The sequence below is a fragment of the Odontomachus brunneus genome, unplaced genomic scaffold (assembly GCF_010583005.1).
Source record: "Odontomachus brunneus isolate Ranch 3 - 2012 unplaced genomic scaffold, Obru_v1 Obru_scaffold_020, whole genome shotgun sequence".
NCBI classification, from domain to species: Eukaryota; Metazoa; Arthropoda; class Insecta; order Hymenoptera; family Formicidae; genus Odontomachus; species Odontomachus brunneus.
Genome location: NW_022639470.1, coordinates 859,995 through 877,727, shown reverse-complemented (window position 1 = coordinate 877,727; position 17,733 = coordinate 859,995). Strand labels below are relative to the sequence as shown.

General features: G+C 36.0%; 3 protein-coding genes across 6 annotated transcripts; all 3 read right to left on the bottom strand.

Annotated features, from left to right (window-relative positions):
* Window positions 1-113: 113 nt before the first annotated feature.
* Window positions 114-4,819, bottom strand: LOC116842015 (SH3 domain-binding glutamic acid-rich protein homolog). 4 transcript variants are annotated; one of them, XR_004377657.1, is made up of 7 exons: window positions 4,666-4,819; window positions 3,780-4,146; window positions 2,654-2,836; window positions 2,345-2,494; window positions 1,878-1,918; window positions 499-785; window positions 114-397 (listed from the first exon to the last, which is right to left on the bottom strand). XR_004377657.1 is itself a non-coding variant. In XM_032810634.1 (6 exons), the coding sequence occupies exons 2-6, from the start codon at window positions 3,822-3,824 to the stop codon at window positions 617-619; spliced, it is 588 nt and encodes a 195-aa protein (XP_032666525.1). In that variant the 5' UTR covers window positions 3,825-4,146; window positions 4,666-4,819; the 3' UTR covers window positions 114-616. The 4 variants fall into 4 exon arrangements, 3 of the variants coding, with proteins under 3 accessions (XP_032666525.1, XP_032666526.1, XP_032666527.1); XM_032810634.1 differs by having other exon boundaries at window positions 114-785; XM_032810635.1 differs by lacking the exon at window positions 4,666-4,819 and having other exon boundaries at window positions 114-785; window positions 3,780-4,224.
* Window positions 4,820-7,279: 2,460 nt separating this feature from the next.
* LOC116842014 (40S ribosomal protein S23) lies at window positions 7,280-8,514 on the bottom strand. The gene is made up of 3 exons (XM_032810633.1): window positions 8,346-8,514; window positions 7,844-8,003; window positions 7,280-7,607 (listed from the first exon to the last, which is right to left on the bottom strand). Exons 1-3 carry the CDS (start codon window positions 8,347-8,349, stop codon window positions 7,340-7,342), a joined length of 432 nt encoding a protein of 143 aa, XP_032666524.1. The 5' UTR covers window positions 8,350-8,514; the 3' UTR covers window positions 7,280-7,339.
* A 2,819-nt stretch (window positions 8,515-11,333) lies between these two features.
* LOC116842034 (DNA replication factor Cdt1-like) lies at window positions 11,334-16,516 on the bottom strand. Its single transcript, XM_032810674.1, has 7 exons — window positions 15,950-16,516; window positions 15,422-15,752; window positions 15,089-15,338; window positions 14,626-14,962; window positions 14,354-14,533; window positions 13,506-13,744; window positions 11,334-13,403 (listed from the first exon to the last, which is right to left on the bottom strand). Exons 1-7 carry the CDS (start codon window positions 16,371-16,373, stop codon window positions 13,041-13,043), a joined length of 2,124 nt encoding a protein of 707 aa, XP_032666565.1. The 5' UTR covers window positions 16,374-16,516; the 3' UTR covers window positions 11,334-13,040.
* Between the last annotated feature and the right edge of the window lie 1,217 nt (window positions 16,517-17,733).

Here is a 17,733-nt window from a genome sequence, read left to right as displayed (position 1 = left end):
AATATATATATATATATATATATATATATATATATATATATATATATATATATATATATATATATGTATCTGTTCTCGATCATGTCTCAAATGATATTGTATGTACGTGTGTCGTTATATTCTGTATATATATATATATATATATTTTTTTTTTACTTGTACGCTTTGCACGCGGCAACAATAACCAAAAAATTGCGTTATAAAAGAAAAATATGTATATATACTTGAATCTTGTCATCGCGGGAGTGCAGTAATGTATGGGATATCGTGCGGTGCAAAACAATGTAAAATAATAAACAAACGTGGAGGACACATGTGAAGATAGCGATACAAAGGGATTATCGCTCGTATCATCTAATCAGACCTGTCGAGAAACATTGGTGAAGACGCGTTTCATCTAAAATACAAAGTATATTCTATAAAAGTATGTTCTATGCGTCACCTTAAACTGTTCACTCAATAGACTTTCCGCAATACAGAATATTATCTTGGCAGTACCTTCACTCAGCCTTAGTAATGTAATAAACGTAGCTTTGCAAAATACGCTTGTGGGTGGAAAAGGAAGGATGTCATTGTGTGGAATATCCCCAGTTTCGCATGGGTGTATCTCTTGTGTCTATTCCTCTTTCTCTTGGTCGTCGGATTTCTCTTCATTTTTATCGCCACTATCCTCAGCGTGTTCAGCTTCTTCGCTAGTGATAGTTTTTGCGGCGCTATCTACTTCAGTTGGCTTAGACTCGTCTAATGCTTTATTCTCGCTTTCTAGGGTTGTCCTTTCTGGTAAACTAGAGCAGATAGTCACTTTATGTCGTTGCGTTTAACAGATCAATGTTTTAGAAATCTATGACACACACACACACACACACACACACACACACACACACACACACACACACATATATATATATATATATATATATATGCAAAATGGTAGAGGACTTTTTTGTTCAGTTACTTGTACTTTGTACAGTTGACTTAATGTACAAGTATACAACGATAGACGGCGCAATTGCAGCGCATCTACCATATCACACATTATCATTCACCAATCTTTTTTAATTAATATCTCGACTATTATTGCGAATATCGCAAAATGGTATAGGACTTTTGTGTTTATCTCAATCCGCTTTCCGTCCTCACGAGAGATTGTGAAGGTGATCTGGGACACCATGTATATATGTGTGTGTATGTGTGTTATATATATGTGTGTGGTGTGTGTACACGCATACACACACATATATACAGGGTGTCCCAGATCACCTTCACAATCTCTCGTGAGGACGGAAAGCGGATTGAGATGAACACAAAAGTCCTATACCATTTTGCGATATTCGCAATAATAGTCGAGATATTAATTAAAAAAGATTGGTGAATGATAATGTGTGATATGGTAGATGCGCTGCAATTGCGCCGTCTATCGTTGTATACTTGTACATTAAGTGAACTGTACAAAGTACAAGTAACTGAACAGAAAAGTCCTCTACCATTTTGCAAATGACAATATATATTTTTAGATATTAATCAAAGAAAATTGTTACATGATTATGTACCATAATGCACAAATTTTCTTTAATTAATATCTAAAAATCTATATTGTTATTTGCAAAATGAGGGCTTTTTTATTCAGTTTGACTTCATGTACAAGTATACAACGGCAGACGGCGCAATTGCAGCTCATATACCATATCGCGCATAATCATTCACCAATCTTTTTTAATCAATATTTTGAGATTTATCGCAAAATGGTGTTGGACTTGTGTGTTCATTTCAATCCGTTTTACGTCCTCACAAGAGATTGTGAAGGTGATCTGGGACACCCTGTATATATATATTTTTTTTAATACATTTGTGTATTTGTTGATTGTAATATCAGTTACCTGTCGGAGGGTACAACAGTTGCTTCTTTGTCCGTGGAAGGCTGAAAAAGATAAATTGCAGATGTTAGATATGTAGCAACTATAATATAAATTTAGTAACAAGGTCATCATAAAGTATAGTACAAGTGTGTGTACATGAAGAAAACTCAATGATTTTATATACATTGCTAACAGAACACCTTTTGTTACTACAGAACGGCAAAAATAGCTGTTAATTTGCTCATCAGTAAAATCATCGTACAGCCCGACTGCGCATTCAAAAGATTTATAAATAGTACGTATAAAAATGCGCTTTGTTATACGCTGTAAGCGCCATACAATAAACGCGACTATAGTTATTGCTATTTCTGTTCTGGCGTTTCCGAATACTTTCTGTCAAAGAAATAGTACGTGTGCATGCTCTAAAAGCTTGTTGACGAAGTTTCTTCGATTTATAGCACCGCGGTCAAACAAAAAGACAACATTACCTCCCGACTGGAAGTATTTCCGTTCTCTTGGATTCCATCACTCTGAGATTTGGAGTCGAGAGTGATCTCCGCGGTGCTGACTGCCGTTGTCACTTTTAGAAACTTTTCCAACTCGTCTATTTCGTTCGCTAAATCAAAGTCCTCGTAATCCTGCAAAATTTAGTTGGTGTGTATTGTATGTTAGAGACGTAGTATCGTTTAATTATTTGTTCATTGCTCACTACAGACATGTGCAATATATTTTTGAAATCAACACAACAATGCAGCAGAAGCATAAAATTCAAATTTAGCATAAAAAAAGACAATTACTCCACAATAATTATCCTCGTTGAATATTTGTGGTGGTAATGGATACTTGTTGGTTCTCGCGTTGCTATTGGTTTGCATAAACTCTTTCTCCAATTCCTTGCCTGGTTCCGTTATATCGATGATCTCATATTCCACATTTTTACTATCTAGAATCATCAGCACGCGCTGTTGCCTTTTCTTCACCTGTAACACATTTACAAGTGATTAAGAGTGAAAACTAGGTGCTGGAGAAAATAAGAATTAAAATAGAAATTGATATTAATCATCAAGTCATGGCACACACTAGATTTCTTCTCTTGTCACAATAGCTTCATTTCTATTCGACTCACAGCTACACACAGTTTCTGGGAGAAAACAGTCTCTCACATTTATATTGGACTCACCCAGCTGACTACATTCAGCTATCTATAATTTTCTGCAATAAGACCTTTGCAATAGTAATAATCTGCATAAGATAATAAGATTTATAACATTGTCAAGTTCTCTAAAGAAATATGAATTTGTCATCAATGATAACAACTGTCAAAGTGATGATACGCCAGTAACAGCATCTTCAACAAGTATCTCCAGTGTATTCAAGAGCTTCAGTCCAATTCAAGAGACTCATAATCATAGAGGAAAGCTCATTCTGCTACTAGCTACATTGTGCTGAGACACATGACAAATTTGTTGATATCAAGAATACTTGTTCCGAATCTACCCAAATAAACAGACCGCGACGGAGGCCCACGGCTGCTAATAAATCTCGACACGGCACCACCGTGTAAGCCCGTGGGCGCAAGGAAAACGACCGACGGTTCCGATCAGACGAGCCCAGCAGCGGGTGCACGTCTGATCGGCCGACCATTCGTTCTTCCCAAGTGACAGTACCGATCATTAGTTAGTCCGGAACCGCGCGAGAGCGTGTCCGATACAAATAGTTTTCGCGTTGTAACCTGATATAGCACCGACGTCGTCATCGTCGTCGACGACGATGACGACGGCGACCGCGACCGCTACTAGCCGCTGCAGACACGGGGAATGTCAGAGTTCAGCCAGTGTGCCGTACGTGTCTCGTTTCGTCGAGTATCGCGCGATACCGGAGTATCCGGCTTATCACAGGCGGAAAGTCGCCGCTCTCACTCACTTCCTTGTTGCCGCTGATACCCGATATGTAGATTTTCACGACCATCGTTGGTTGGACCACCGGCTGGCTGGCTTGCTGGCTGGCTGGCTGGCTAGCTGACTGACTGACTGACTGACTGGTTCTCGAACTCGACGCACCCTCTCCTCGCTGCACCTGCGCTGCGCTGCACTGCGCTCCGATTAGGCGGCGTACCGGACGTAGCCGAAGGATGGATAGCGGACGTTCGACGACGCAGCAGGGATCACACGGGTGACGATAGCCGAACGCCACTACCAACCGGTCGCTCGTGTGGCGGAGCTCGTTACTCGATGCTTACACGTTGGCGCGTGTAACCAATTTCAGGACTTTATTCACTCGAGCCGAAATGCTGGAAATTATACAGAAATTTTGCGTAAAATCTATCGCAGTGAAACACGTATTTCGTAGTTAAAGTCTCGCGCGATTTGTCTTGCTTCCTTCATGAAAAATTTCGTATTGAATATCGCAATTTTGCATTTGCAAAACCTTATGGCAGCAGCAATATAGATCACCACTATGCCATAACTTCGTAAAAAGTGTGACATTATCTAAATAAAAAAACCTATCGTTATAAATGTCACGTGTTACAAGAAACACTGGGAAATAAAAGAAGGAATAGTATTCACTACACCGTTTTTGTGCGACCGGTCGATTATAGGCCAGGAACTGCTGTTTTATGTTTCGAGCGGCATTATACTGAGTGAAACGTGGTAAAAGTTGGTGTCATGAAATTAGTTTCAAATTAACATTTATTTCGATAGTGATATTAGATAAAAACATAATTTTGCTCGACAAGTAGCGAATTTGTGAATAATCCCCTTGATACGTCACTGAAAGTATGCTCCTTGGGCGCCCTGAAAATACATACCTGATGAATAAACTCCTTAACGAGCGAGACGGACGGGTCTGCCCAGTCCGAGCTTTGCAGTCTGCCAGGTCCGGCTTTTACGTCACGGCAGGCTGGTTCTTTCCACTTCAGTCTTTCTCTTCCTCTCTTGTCGCTTAGAGATGAATAATGATTTTGCTAATATACTCATATTGCGACGAACATTGACAGAGGGGAAGAGAGGGAGAGAGAAGTGTGTGGAAAATAATTCGTTTACGGCAACGCAACGTCGACTTTTCGCTGATTTGTCAGCTAGCCCGTTACGTAACACGTTTTACAATAATGTTACGTAATTAATATGCACTTTTGGCGATCTGTATGCTGGAAAATAGATAGATATGGAGATCGAGGTTCTTACTATTTCGTCTTTTCTCTCTTAAAAGCGTACTGTCTCCATGACTCGCGAGAAATGGTTCACTTGCCGGCGGCGTTTATGTATACGTTCCTGCATTAGATAAGTTGTTGATAATCCCCTGTGTGTTTAACCAGCACATGTTTGTTTAGTAAATTGATTTTTCGAGAGGCATCCTTCTAGCAAATATGTAACATGTTTAAAGTATGACTTGAAGATATTACTCGCTTTGACGCGTTGTTAAAACGTACTATTACGAAGTTCAACATAACTTCCTTAAAGGTAATAGTAACGAGATGGTTTAGAAAGTATTTTATAGCTTGGACATTTTATTTTATAGATATGTTTCTGGACAAAGTTTCAATGTTTTCTACAATAGTATGTTACGAAAATAAATCATGATCCAAGTGCTCACATTTTTATGAGGTTTGTCGAGTTACATTACATAATGTAAAAATTGCAGATAAATAGGATTTACATTATTTAAAAATGTAAGCTTTTCTCTTTAATTCGCGTGTACTCGCAAATTGAAGTATAATTATCTCTCGCCGAATTATTTAGTGTTGAAGCAAAAATGGCATTTTGGATTTGACTACTCATAGTAGCCAAAAGAATAGGTGTACGACATTTGTTAAGGAATAAATGAAAAGCTGATAGAGAGTTCCTTTTTTAAAATATATTTATCATACTTTTTATATATACTGGAAGATATAAGGTTAAAATTTTAACAATTTTTTATTTAACTCAATATATTTCTGTGACAAACAAAAATAACGTTATTCATTTAATATTTTTGAATAGTATAGAGACTTTAATCTTTAAAATGCTCCTTGAACCACTTCGTTAGTTTTGCCGAAGTTACACACTGATAAACTTAACCTGTGTTCCAATGTAAGAGAAAGCACGTCTGATCGGTTTTTTAGTCATACTACTGTGACAATACACAACGAAACAATAAAAAGACATATTGATATACAGGGTGTTTTCAAAAGGTGATACTAAATTTTAGGGGTATGTAGTACTCGTTAAAACAAACCAAAAACTCTTAATGAACAGTACTCCGAAAACCTTTTATGAGTTATGAAGCATTTTGTTCTGTGAAAAATAGAAAATAACTAAAATTTACAATAAATGTTCAATATGCCCTCCGTCCATTTCAACACACAGTTCGGCACGTTTCCTCACTGAATAAGCTGCATAAGCCCCCGGATAAGCTGCATGATACAAGCGTGCTGCTTTTGAAGCATTGCCCTTTGCTCTGCCAAAATGAATATCCGTCATTTCAGAATTTGTGTAAAAATTAACAATTTTTCAGATAACTAGACACAGTCCACAATCCAAAGTTGAATCCCTGTGTAATTAGGTGGTTACATATAGGTGTCCGTGAGTGAACTAAGAGACTTGGAAACTGTTGTCAACAAATACGAAATAAACCTGGACTCTTTGACCTTCAATGACGAAACATGCCGAAATGTGTATTGACATGAACCAAAGGCACATTGAACATTTATTGTAGATTTAATTTATTTTCTATTTTTCACAGAACAAAATGCTTCATAACTCAGAAATAAAAGATTTTTGGAGTACTGTTCATTAAGAATTTTTGGTTTGTTTTAATGAGTACTACATATCCCTAAAATTTGGTACTACCTTTCGGGAACATCCTGTATATTAGACAATCTTCGAACATATTTTCACACTTATTTACATTGTATAAAGGAATTTATAATTCTGGGCAGTCAATACACAGCATAATCTTTGTAGAAAAAAGCCAGTATGTTGTTGATCGTTTTCAGATATGTAACTTGAAATATACACATGCACACACACGTAAAATATTTGTGTCTTGCATCCTCTTAAGATAATCTTTGTATGATTCAGTAAAGTTTGTAATCTTTTCTTCTACAGCATCCTCTTAAGATAATTCTTGTATGATTCAGTAAAGTTTGTAACTTTTTTCTTCTGCAATATGCTTTGTGCCTTATACTTTTTGTAAGTATATTAAGAGGAGAGAGACTATATATTTGAAAACTTTACACCTACAGAACTACAATATTGACTTTTTCCGCAAAACTTATTAGTTTTAAGTTGTTTTAATTGTATACAATAACAAAATAGAATTAGTTTTTACTTGGCATTACTTGTTGAAATCCACAATAGATAACACAATATGCAAGACTCAAGGATTATTAATATCTTTAATATTATTAATACCTTTTTTTTAAATTAAAACACAATTACACATATTGTGTAAAACTTTTATGTATATTTGTAATTATATATACATAGTTGAGAATCGATGCCTTATGATCTCGGTCTTTCCTTCTTTTCTTTATATAATGCAAGTAAAGATACATTTGCGACCTTTACCACCTTAAATCGGACTCCGGGAATATCACCAACGGCGTGACCTTTACGGCCGAAACCCGCTACCAAAACTTCGTCGTTTTCTTCAATATTGTTCAAACAACCATCTCTTGGTACGAAGGCAGTGATCTTCTTGCCATTCTTTATCAGTTGCACTCTAACGCACTTACGGATAGCAGAGTTGGGTTGCTTAGCTTCCACTCCACTGTAAGAGTAAAATGAAAGACATAAATATATAAAAATAATAAATTGATATGACTTTAACTCTAATCAGCAGAAGAATGCTGCCAATGGACAAGTTGAGTGAGTTTACAAACTTACTTCAAAAATCACAATCTTTTATGCTTGTATCAAACTATGGATTGAGAATTGCAATCAAATAAAACAGAACTAAGACTTAGGAATTTCTATAAATCGCTATATGATTGTATTATCACGTACACTTTTTCCAGGACAATGCCTTTTGCATGAGAGGCACCACCAAATGGGTTGGCCTTCCATCTGGTACCTAAGTGTGCCTTTTTGTAATCCTTATCATTCCAGCGTTGATCACGTCTGTGATTTACGTGTTTACGCGCCGTACGAAGACCTCTCGGTTTGCCTTAAGATTTAGAAAATTAGGTTATGTATGAACACTTTCGTCGAGTACGTTAAATATCTTTCTAGGTCAAATATGACTTTACTATAGGTAAAAGAATTTCATATTAAAGAATAAAAAATAAATATGTGGCTTTGAGGAATACATTTAACATTAATATGCTCGACACTGGTTACATGCGGTAACCTCGGACATGCTACAATGGAACTGAATACAAGGTTCTTTACGTATATCTGTACCAGTAAATATTGATTAAGATATGTCGGGAAAGTTTTCCCGAAAATGATACATGTTTTCATTAAAATTGCTTGAAAAATGTAACAATTGAATGAGATTCTAACATACCCATGTTGCTCGAATTGCTTCACGGACTTGAAAGATGGACCACAACTTGCAACGACGGAACAAAGAGGGACACAACTCGAGCACGTAAGCCGTTAAGCAGGATTCACATTGCGTCCGACTTCCGACGCACGACATCCGATATCCAATAAGAGAACAGCTTTCTAATAGAGAATTCAATTCTCCATTGAAAAGCTGTTTTCCTATTGGATATCGAACGTCGTACGTCGGACGCGATGTGAATCTTCCATAAGGCCGCGTTCCGTTTCACATATATGCGCGCATTTATCTACAGTTTATGTTACGTATACTCAGAGAGAAGTCTGAAAACGGCCACGCCATATGTTTTGGGCGACACCGATTTTCACGCTGGTGCGATGCGCCATCTGCACTCATTTTTCAGGTGGAACTACGTTCCCTACGCGCATTTTCAGACGATGCCGGTAATGCAGCGATTCGGTGCGTGTCTATTCTACGCCCATTTCCTGGCGATTCGTGTCCGTGCTAAGCGCATAATTGCGTGGTTAAGAACATGGACTATTGCGTACGAACTTATATTCCATTCAACATGCACATGATCTTTTCTCTTTACGCACTGTCATAAATTTATTTACGTGTATATACGTACGAAATATCATATGTATGTGTATATGCGAGAACCTGACCGCGAAAAGCACGCCCACTTCCATACTCTACATAACGCAACGGTATTAATCGCATTATTATAAAACATTAATTCCAGTAGCATAAACTGTGGAAAAACTAGTGCTCTTTAAATAACATCAATATCTTTCGTGGTTGCCGAGAAATAAGGAATAAATGTTAGCGGCATGTAAGAGCTTGATCGCAACATCGAAACATTCGCGCATTTCTATACTTTACCTAAAGCAGTGGTATTAATCGTAATATTATAAACAACTAATTCCAATAAAGTAAAGTATGGAGAAGACAGTGCTTTTTGAACGAAATCAATATCTTTTGTAGTTGCCGAAATTAAGCAATAAATGCTAACGGCATGTAAAAGCCTGAGCACGACGTCGCAGTCAAGTGCTTATATACCGCCAGTATTTTTTGCTCTCTTTCGGCAACTAGAAAAGGTATCGATTTTGCTCAAAAAGCACAGACGCGTCTACCGTCCACCACGCGTTTCCCGTCCATCGAAAGTAGACAATTTCTTTTTTATTATTTATAGCGTGTTCGACTGACCCTGGGTTAATCGCTCCGAGAGCGATTAATGACGTTATAAGTCTCTACTAGCCAATCATAAAGCTTATAAGTACTTGTTCGATCAATAAACGTAAGCTGTATAACCCAGAGTGGGTTAACCCAGAGCCAGTCGAACATGCTATTAGATTTTATTATTTATTATTAAAAAATACCAAAATATAAGCATAGTTGAAAAATAATCCTACACACATTAGTACACACTTTGTTCCAATTGAATCGTGCACAACGTTACACTTTGTGCATTTCTGTGTACATGTGTCAAGATGTGTTAAGCAATTGGAAATCACCCATGTTCAACTGGCTCTGGGTTAACCGTAAAGCCCGTATCAGATTACCGACTGCAGACTATGATTGCCGACTCTCAATGGACCAATCACAGTGAGGCGCCGAGTCGGCTAAGCAGTTTATTGGTTGCACATTACCTTACAAGATATTTTAAATAATATGTGACCAATAAACTGGTTTTGTATACGTGTCTGTCAAGATGTGTTAAGCAATTGGAAAGCACCCAATGAGTATCCTGCATCGATAACAATGGATCATTATCAAAAGGTCGCTGGTTAGACGCGTTGTTGATTTACTATCGAAATAGGTGTATAAGAATTACTGCAAAGAACAGTAGTAGCTATTTGAAGAGGTTTTAAAACAACAATTAGCTTATGAGTGTTCATTCACGTTCTTTTATTTCGAGTTGCTCAGCAGTAGAGCGAGAAACAATATTTCTATTAGCTACCTTTATAAAAATATCATACTAAGAATCATCATTGGTAATTACTTATTTTCAGTATTAAAAATACTGGATAATAAGTAATTATCAATGATTCTTAGTATGATCTTTCTATAAGGGTAAAACGTTTTCAACGGAAACCCTGTTTTGAAGCAAACGATCAAGCATAAAGTATATTGAATTCCATCGCGTAGGGCAACTTTGAATTAGTTTTAAAACTGATAATTCAAGTGCTTTTTGTTGCTCTTTAAATGTATTGCTTGCTTTATACGAATGATGGAACAGAGATACGATTTTCCTAATAGTAAACAAAATCTGATGTATTTTGGGCTTATTTAAATTTTCTTTTATGCTGAGTTGTAGAGTATTAGCTGCACAGGATATTCCTGATTTTGTTTCAGCATTAATATTTTTAAGAGCTCCAAGCATATTTGCTGCATTATTGGTGACAACCGCCATTGCTTTGTCCGTCAATTCCCTCTCACTTAAAATCGAGTTAATTTTATTAACTAAATTTGTATGTGCTTCGTCTATCGTTGTCGTAATTAAATTATAAGACTTTCCTTTCCATTTGTCATTTAAAAAATGAGCATTTACTGTGATATATTGGGAATGTGCATTAATTTTAAGGGATTTTTTGGTAAAAATATTTTATTGTGAAAAAATGGTTACAAATTGATCATTCAAAATATTATCTATCGCTAGCCACTACTTTTTCCCATTTTTCTGGTTTTGAAGTGTCATATTTATCCGTTACTTGAATACCCGGGTACCCGGATAGTGTCAAATCCGTTTGAATATAGCAGCCCTAATGTACATATACACAAAGCGCAAGTATCTCTGCTTAAGTCATTTAGGACCAGCAAATGAGGAAGAAAAGAAAGACGACCAGCAAAATGAAAGTAAAGGCGCTTACAGACAACAGGCAATAGGAATTCGGATTGGTCAATTATTTTTATTCCCTGTTCCTATTGGCTAATGTTTATTTCTATTTCTGGCATTGTGCAAGGGTCTTAACAGATTCTGCCGCCAAAAAGTAAGCCGTTCTAAGGCGTTAGTATATTTATCATCTTCAAGTACATGAGGAATGTGTGTTTACGACGTTGTAATAACGTTTCTGTTTGATAAATTTTAATTATCTAATTATTTAACCTTCTCCAAAATCACTCATGTTTAACTTTTCTGTCGTGGCAAGATATGTGCGTTAAATTTTTCCTACTTACAATTTTACTGTTATTAGTTTATTATTGTATAAATAGAGATATTATTCTTCCTTGTCACTTTTTTTTAAGTATACACAAGATGTTCTAAGGTAATATAGGAAGGAGAAACACTATAAATTTATGTATTTCTATACATAAAACTAATGTTTGGAAAAAAGTAGTAGTCAGAGACGAACTTGACAAATAAAAAGAAAAAAATGATAGCAATGTCATTCTTGTAAAATAGATTAAGTGGTAATTATACAGTTTACACTCCTTCCAATTTTGACGAAAAAATGCTCGACGCGTTTTTTAAAGGCAAACAACTTTTCTGTTTGGAGAAATTGTCGCTCTCTATTAAGCGAAATATTAATTGACAAAGTTGATTATTATTAAGGTTATATATAATTTTTTATATGATTAACACATTTTATTAAACACTAATATAACTATTTATATATGATATTAAATATGACAAAATATATACAATTGCATTTGATTTGTATCTTGAAGCTTTTTTAATGTTCATTGTCCTATTGGATAAGTCTTGCCACTCAACATATTCTGAGTGCTACACTATTATTGTTCAAGTAGTACAACTTAACAGCCAGTCATACTTCTTATATCTTATATAACTAAAATTATATTTTAACTTAAATCTATATTTATATTGTAAGTTATTTTTTATATTTTTTATTAATTCGTGTAATTATAACATTTTTTAATTGTACAAACATGATAATACATGCAATGCATACATTAGCAGTAACTTAGATTGATAAACATAGAAAACTGCATGTTGAATATTTCAGAGATACTACATAACTACATACCTCAAAAAGTAGCCTCATTAATATAAATCATGCAATTTTATAATGTGCATTTTACTGTATAAATCTACAAATCGATGTTAATAATAAATGATAAAACTTCGAAGATAAACGCGAAACAAAGAGAGACCAGATCTATCTCGTGCTTTTGTGAATTAACTTCGCATCTCAGAGAATTCAATTGAAGTAAAGGCAATAACATCTTAACTATAAATGTGTATAAAATCAATTATCCTATTACCTTTGTAAATTATAGAGTATATATAATCCAAATACAAAAAAGCGTACAAAATTAAACAATGTTTACATTTATACGTAGAGATTATATACGCAGAATGTAATCTTAGGCCTGTATTAACAAGTTTCAAGATATACATAGATAACATAAGTTTCAAGATTAACAATCGTTAATCTTGAAACTTATTTCACATGAGATATTCAAATCGAAAGATTTGAAGTTAGATTAAAATTTTTTTAGTTGGTTTATATGATGTGTGATATATGTACGTGGCATATATATATTTGTAAAATGTTCATATCTAACTCTAAATTCAAATTTGAGTATCTCATTTGAGACAAGTTTCAAGTAACGATAATTAAAACAAGAACATTAAAAAGGCTCCAGGATACAAATCAAATGCCATTATTATATATATCATACTTAATATATTATATATTATCATACTTAATATATTAGATAAAAATATAGATATTATTTAACTTTGTCATTGGCAAAAATTTCTAATCGCCTGATTACTTTTGTAATATCGGCGTTCCTATCTAATTTTAAATAATCGATCTTTCGTACATTATGTATACTAGTCCAAGTGGGTAATAGCTTACATAGCAGCCGTACATGCTCGTCCATTTCATTCGGCGTTAACTTTGTCCTGAAGGAATTATCCAATCGTTGTATCACCGTTTCCATCTGTAGGACACCCTTTTTTTCCGTCACGTAAATATTGCGAAGTACTTTTGCTAAATCCGGGAGTCTCGAGTATAGAGTAGCCTCCTTGTCTGCGTTCGGTGTTCTCGTCATCTCCTCTAACGCCTTAGCAGCCTGTCTCGCGCGAACCTGAAGTATCACGAGTCATGAAGAAATGCACGATGAAAGATATACGTTACGACAAACATTAAGTGTTGCTTCTAGAGATACACATTCGGGTAATTTACTTACTTTCTCGAGTAGAGCTTTGGGGATACCCTTGAATGCTTTCGTGAGGTAGGTGTCTTGTACATTTGGTGTGGTTGGTGAGGTGTCGACGATATTAACTTTCGCAATATTACTTTCCGTGGTTTGGATCGCAGAATCCTGTGAAGACGAAGGAGTCGATTTTGATGTCATATTCGCCTCAGCCAGTTTTTGCAAAGCTTTCTCCATACGAGAGCCAGTGTTGAACAAAGATTTAACTTTGTCTGGAAAAAAGAAGGAAATAATGATATGATGAAAAGAGTGATCAGCATAATAGAATTCACCAGTATCGACATTTTATGAACATTTCACGCCAAACGATAATTACAAATGAACGCTTACATATTCTACTAACAAGTTGATCTTTCCTAATAGAAATTTTGAATCCATTCTCTAAAATTAACTTATTAATTGAAGAACAGGTTGAGTAAGATGAATGCATGCTGTATGTAACTGCTGAATTATTACACATAAGTGGTGCTTTTATACCGATTACTGTGTTATATGCTGATCAATCAATAAAATCTTGCGACATCAAAGTTGAATGAAAAAATGAATTTCGCAAATATTTGAACGCATTGGTCTCTTGTGCAATATTTTGTCCCACTTAACGTTTTCGAAATAGGGACCGTGTTACAACATTGTACTACATATCGAGTATTCGCACGATATGCGCATTTGTGTAGAATTTTACACAGATACTTCAAATTCCTGATGTTATTCCGATATCTTAAACTATGCTTTTAGCACTATACATTATGTGACACACAAAAACATGAGTAAATTAATTTTTGCTAAACAATACTTCTACTTGCAAAATTTGTCATTCTTACCAAGAACATCTTTTGCAGTTGCCTTTTCAGCTTGAGGTGGTTGTGGTAACTCGGCTTTTTCAATCTCTTTACAAGCTTCTATATTAAACTCAGGATGCCAGCGCATTATCTTCTCCTTTTCTATAATTATTGGAGTCTCCAAGCTTAATAAAAATTTCTTGTGCTCATCTTTCACTCTCTCTGTAATAAAGATATTGAAAATAATTTTCAGATGCATAGAGTTATGGTAGATTCAAAGAGATTTGCATACGACAATCTTTTCTAGATAATACCTAGCAAAGTGTTGTAAAATTTCCGTCTTCTCTCTAGCAATATTGCAGGTCCCATGCTGTTGTTGGACACAGATTTCAATGCATTATCTTCATCAAAGGTATTTTTGCCATCACTTGCATCAATCGTGGGTGTCAGGACCAACTCGTATTTCTCATTTTTGGATACTGAGCCGAAATTACGATGCTTCTTTTGCTGGTAGGTGTAGGCATTAGGATAAATAGTCTTTATCTGGGCCAGATGATTCTGCGTGAAATTATGTCGCAGCAACTCTTGAACCGCGGGTTTTAATTTATTAAATGTTATTAATTCGTTTCTGTTAAACAGCATTGCCGACACCTGAAAATAGGAATAAACGTCATATCTCATAAAGCAAACATGAACAATATATATATATCATATGAATGTGCATAAAATTTTAATAAGATATTACAATGTGAAGACTTTGTAAAATCAAGATATTACCGTTTCTACGCATCTGAAGATTTCTGCTAAGAATTTATAGTTGGAAGGCAATATCAGCGATGTCTTGCTTTCAGCAACTGCCAGATGTTTCTGATAAGCTGGTTTCTTAGTGGGACTGCATTTCATAGAACTTGGTGTATTCTTAGGCTCAAATAAAATTCTCTTCTGAGGACTCACTGCTTCCAAGATATCCCTATTCTTAGTTGGAGTCAATAAGGCCTTGGCTGGAGATCTGGCTATTTTCTGTGGGCTGTCAAATGAGAAAAGAATATTACAAATTCCAACTCATCAAAAACTCAATCATAAATTAACAACATAGTCACAAGGACTTACCTCACTGGAATCTCAAGTTCTATCTTCTCAAACTTTTGCATTTGAGGCTTATTGAGATCAGCTTGTTTTTGTGTTTTCTTTAATTGATCTAAATTATTGATTTTTGCCATGATAGCTTCCAATTCCGACAGTCTAGAAGACTTTTTAATTCTGTTCTTGATGTCGTTCAAACTCAAGTTTTCAGTATTCAGTCTCTCCATTGTCAAGATCTTCTTGGATGGAGTTTCTAAGCCCTGAATGGGTGGTTCATCCTCCTTTTTCTCTTCCTCCTCCTTGATCGTGTCATGCTTTGGAGCATCGTCAGAAGAACTCTTCTTTGGACTGAGACTACCTGTAAGATATAAAGTGAACTGAAGAACATAGGCATATTAACAATCATACAAAAAGACAAGAGAGAATATGTTGGAGCGGGAGTCTGAGTAGCTCAGTGATTTAGAGCAGTCATCCAGCAAGCGAAAGACCCGGATTCGAGTCCCGGCCCAGCAAACTCCGGTTTCCGATATACTTTTCTCTCTAACTCTTACATACCCTTCTTCTCGAAAGACACTTTCCTAACTTCTACGTCGGTGGTCCCCATCTTCTGCAAACTCTCCCGGATGTCCACCTGATGTCCATCCGCCGAGAGCAATCTGCGTGAGCGCAGTATTCGCGCCTTGGGTGTCTTGATCGACTTCTCCGTATTCGCTTTCGGTGAATCGAAGTGAATGCTACGAACCACTTTCTTGATGCGCGGAGAATCTTTCGCCGCAGCTGCCACGTCCCTAAAGATGACTTTTGGGCTCACCATTTTGCTCTCGTCGGACACATTTTGCTTAGAATACTTCTCGGTATCACACGTTTGACCGCTCGATTGATCTTGCTCGAGCAACAAAACTTTGGACTTATCCCGCAAATCATCGGAAGCTTGGCGCTTCCGTGTATTGAAGTATGCCGTTACAGAGGGCTGTGACATGTTCCTTTTATATACCTACTCGTACCTAAAGGTACTTGTAAATTGTACTAAGTCACGATCAATTACTACGGGACACCTCGTCTTTAACCGCCAAATGATCTACAAGTGAGTCACATTGCTTTTCCCGCCTGCTTATCGCGGCGTTACCAAACATATGTCGCACATGCGCACATGCGCAGCTGACGACAACTGGTCTGTTCTTTTCAGCTGCACTGTTAAACTGGTGCAATAAGTTAGAGTGAGAAAACATATATTTATCTTACTTTAACTTATTGCACCAAGTCAGCAGTGCAGCTGAAAAGAACAGACCAAACATCTGATGCATGAGTAATGGCGTTGGGGCATGAGTCACGGATGCGCCTCTAGCCAAATATTGAAGGAAGGAAACATCTGATGCGAAGCAGAGTTTCTTAAAGGGACGTCTACATTGGAAGTAAGCAGTAAGAAGTAGGAAGTAAGAATAAGAAATTGACCAATCATAGTTGATTATTCTTCTCACATTCGACTGTGGTTGGTCAATTTCTTACTCTTACTTCCTACTTGCTATTTACTTCCAATGTAGACGTCCCTTTAAACATCAAAGCGATTGTAATGCCAACGAATCAGCATGCATGTGAGAATGACTTTTTCCAAATTCTGATCAGGTTAATCGATAATTAATTAAATCGGAGAGTTGATAATGAAAAATAAAAGATGATTTGTTAAAACGAGTAAATAATTCTAGTTTTATGCTAGTTAAGATTAGATCGATTAGATTAGATTAAGCGGATTTTCAAGAAAGTTGCTCGGAATCAACTGGTCATATATCTATTTCTATCAGCTGCATTCCGCAGCAAGGAAGATGATTCTTGAATTTGTGTGTGGCTAATATGCCGTTGAAACATACTAACTGAAAGTAAAAAAGTTCAATTTGTTAATGATTCGTAAATCTTGAAATTAAAAGATACGTCTGACTTGTCGTTAAGTCATACTAACGATTTCAGTTCTTCATAATAGTCACTGGCCTGGTTTACATCGTTAAAACGTTAAGCCCATTCTACAATTGCGTAAGCGTAGTCGTGATCGTAAGAGTCAACCAATCCGAATGTTTTATTTACTGATTGCTTTATTCTGATTGGTTGTCGTAATCACATACAACCACTTACAACCACGTTTACGCAATGTAGAATGGGCTTTAGTCGTGTATTAAATTTGATGCGTACCAGCCCAGATAACATGCATGTCTAAAAAATATCGAAAAAATATCTAAGACGTTTTATGCAACGTTTTGTTGCATAAGACGTCTTTTAGATATCTTTTCGACATATTTTAGACATACATGTTATCTGGGAATACTTTAATCCCAGATAGCACGATGAAT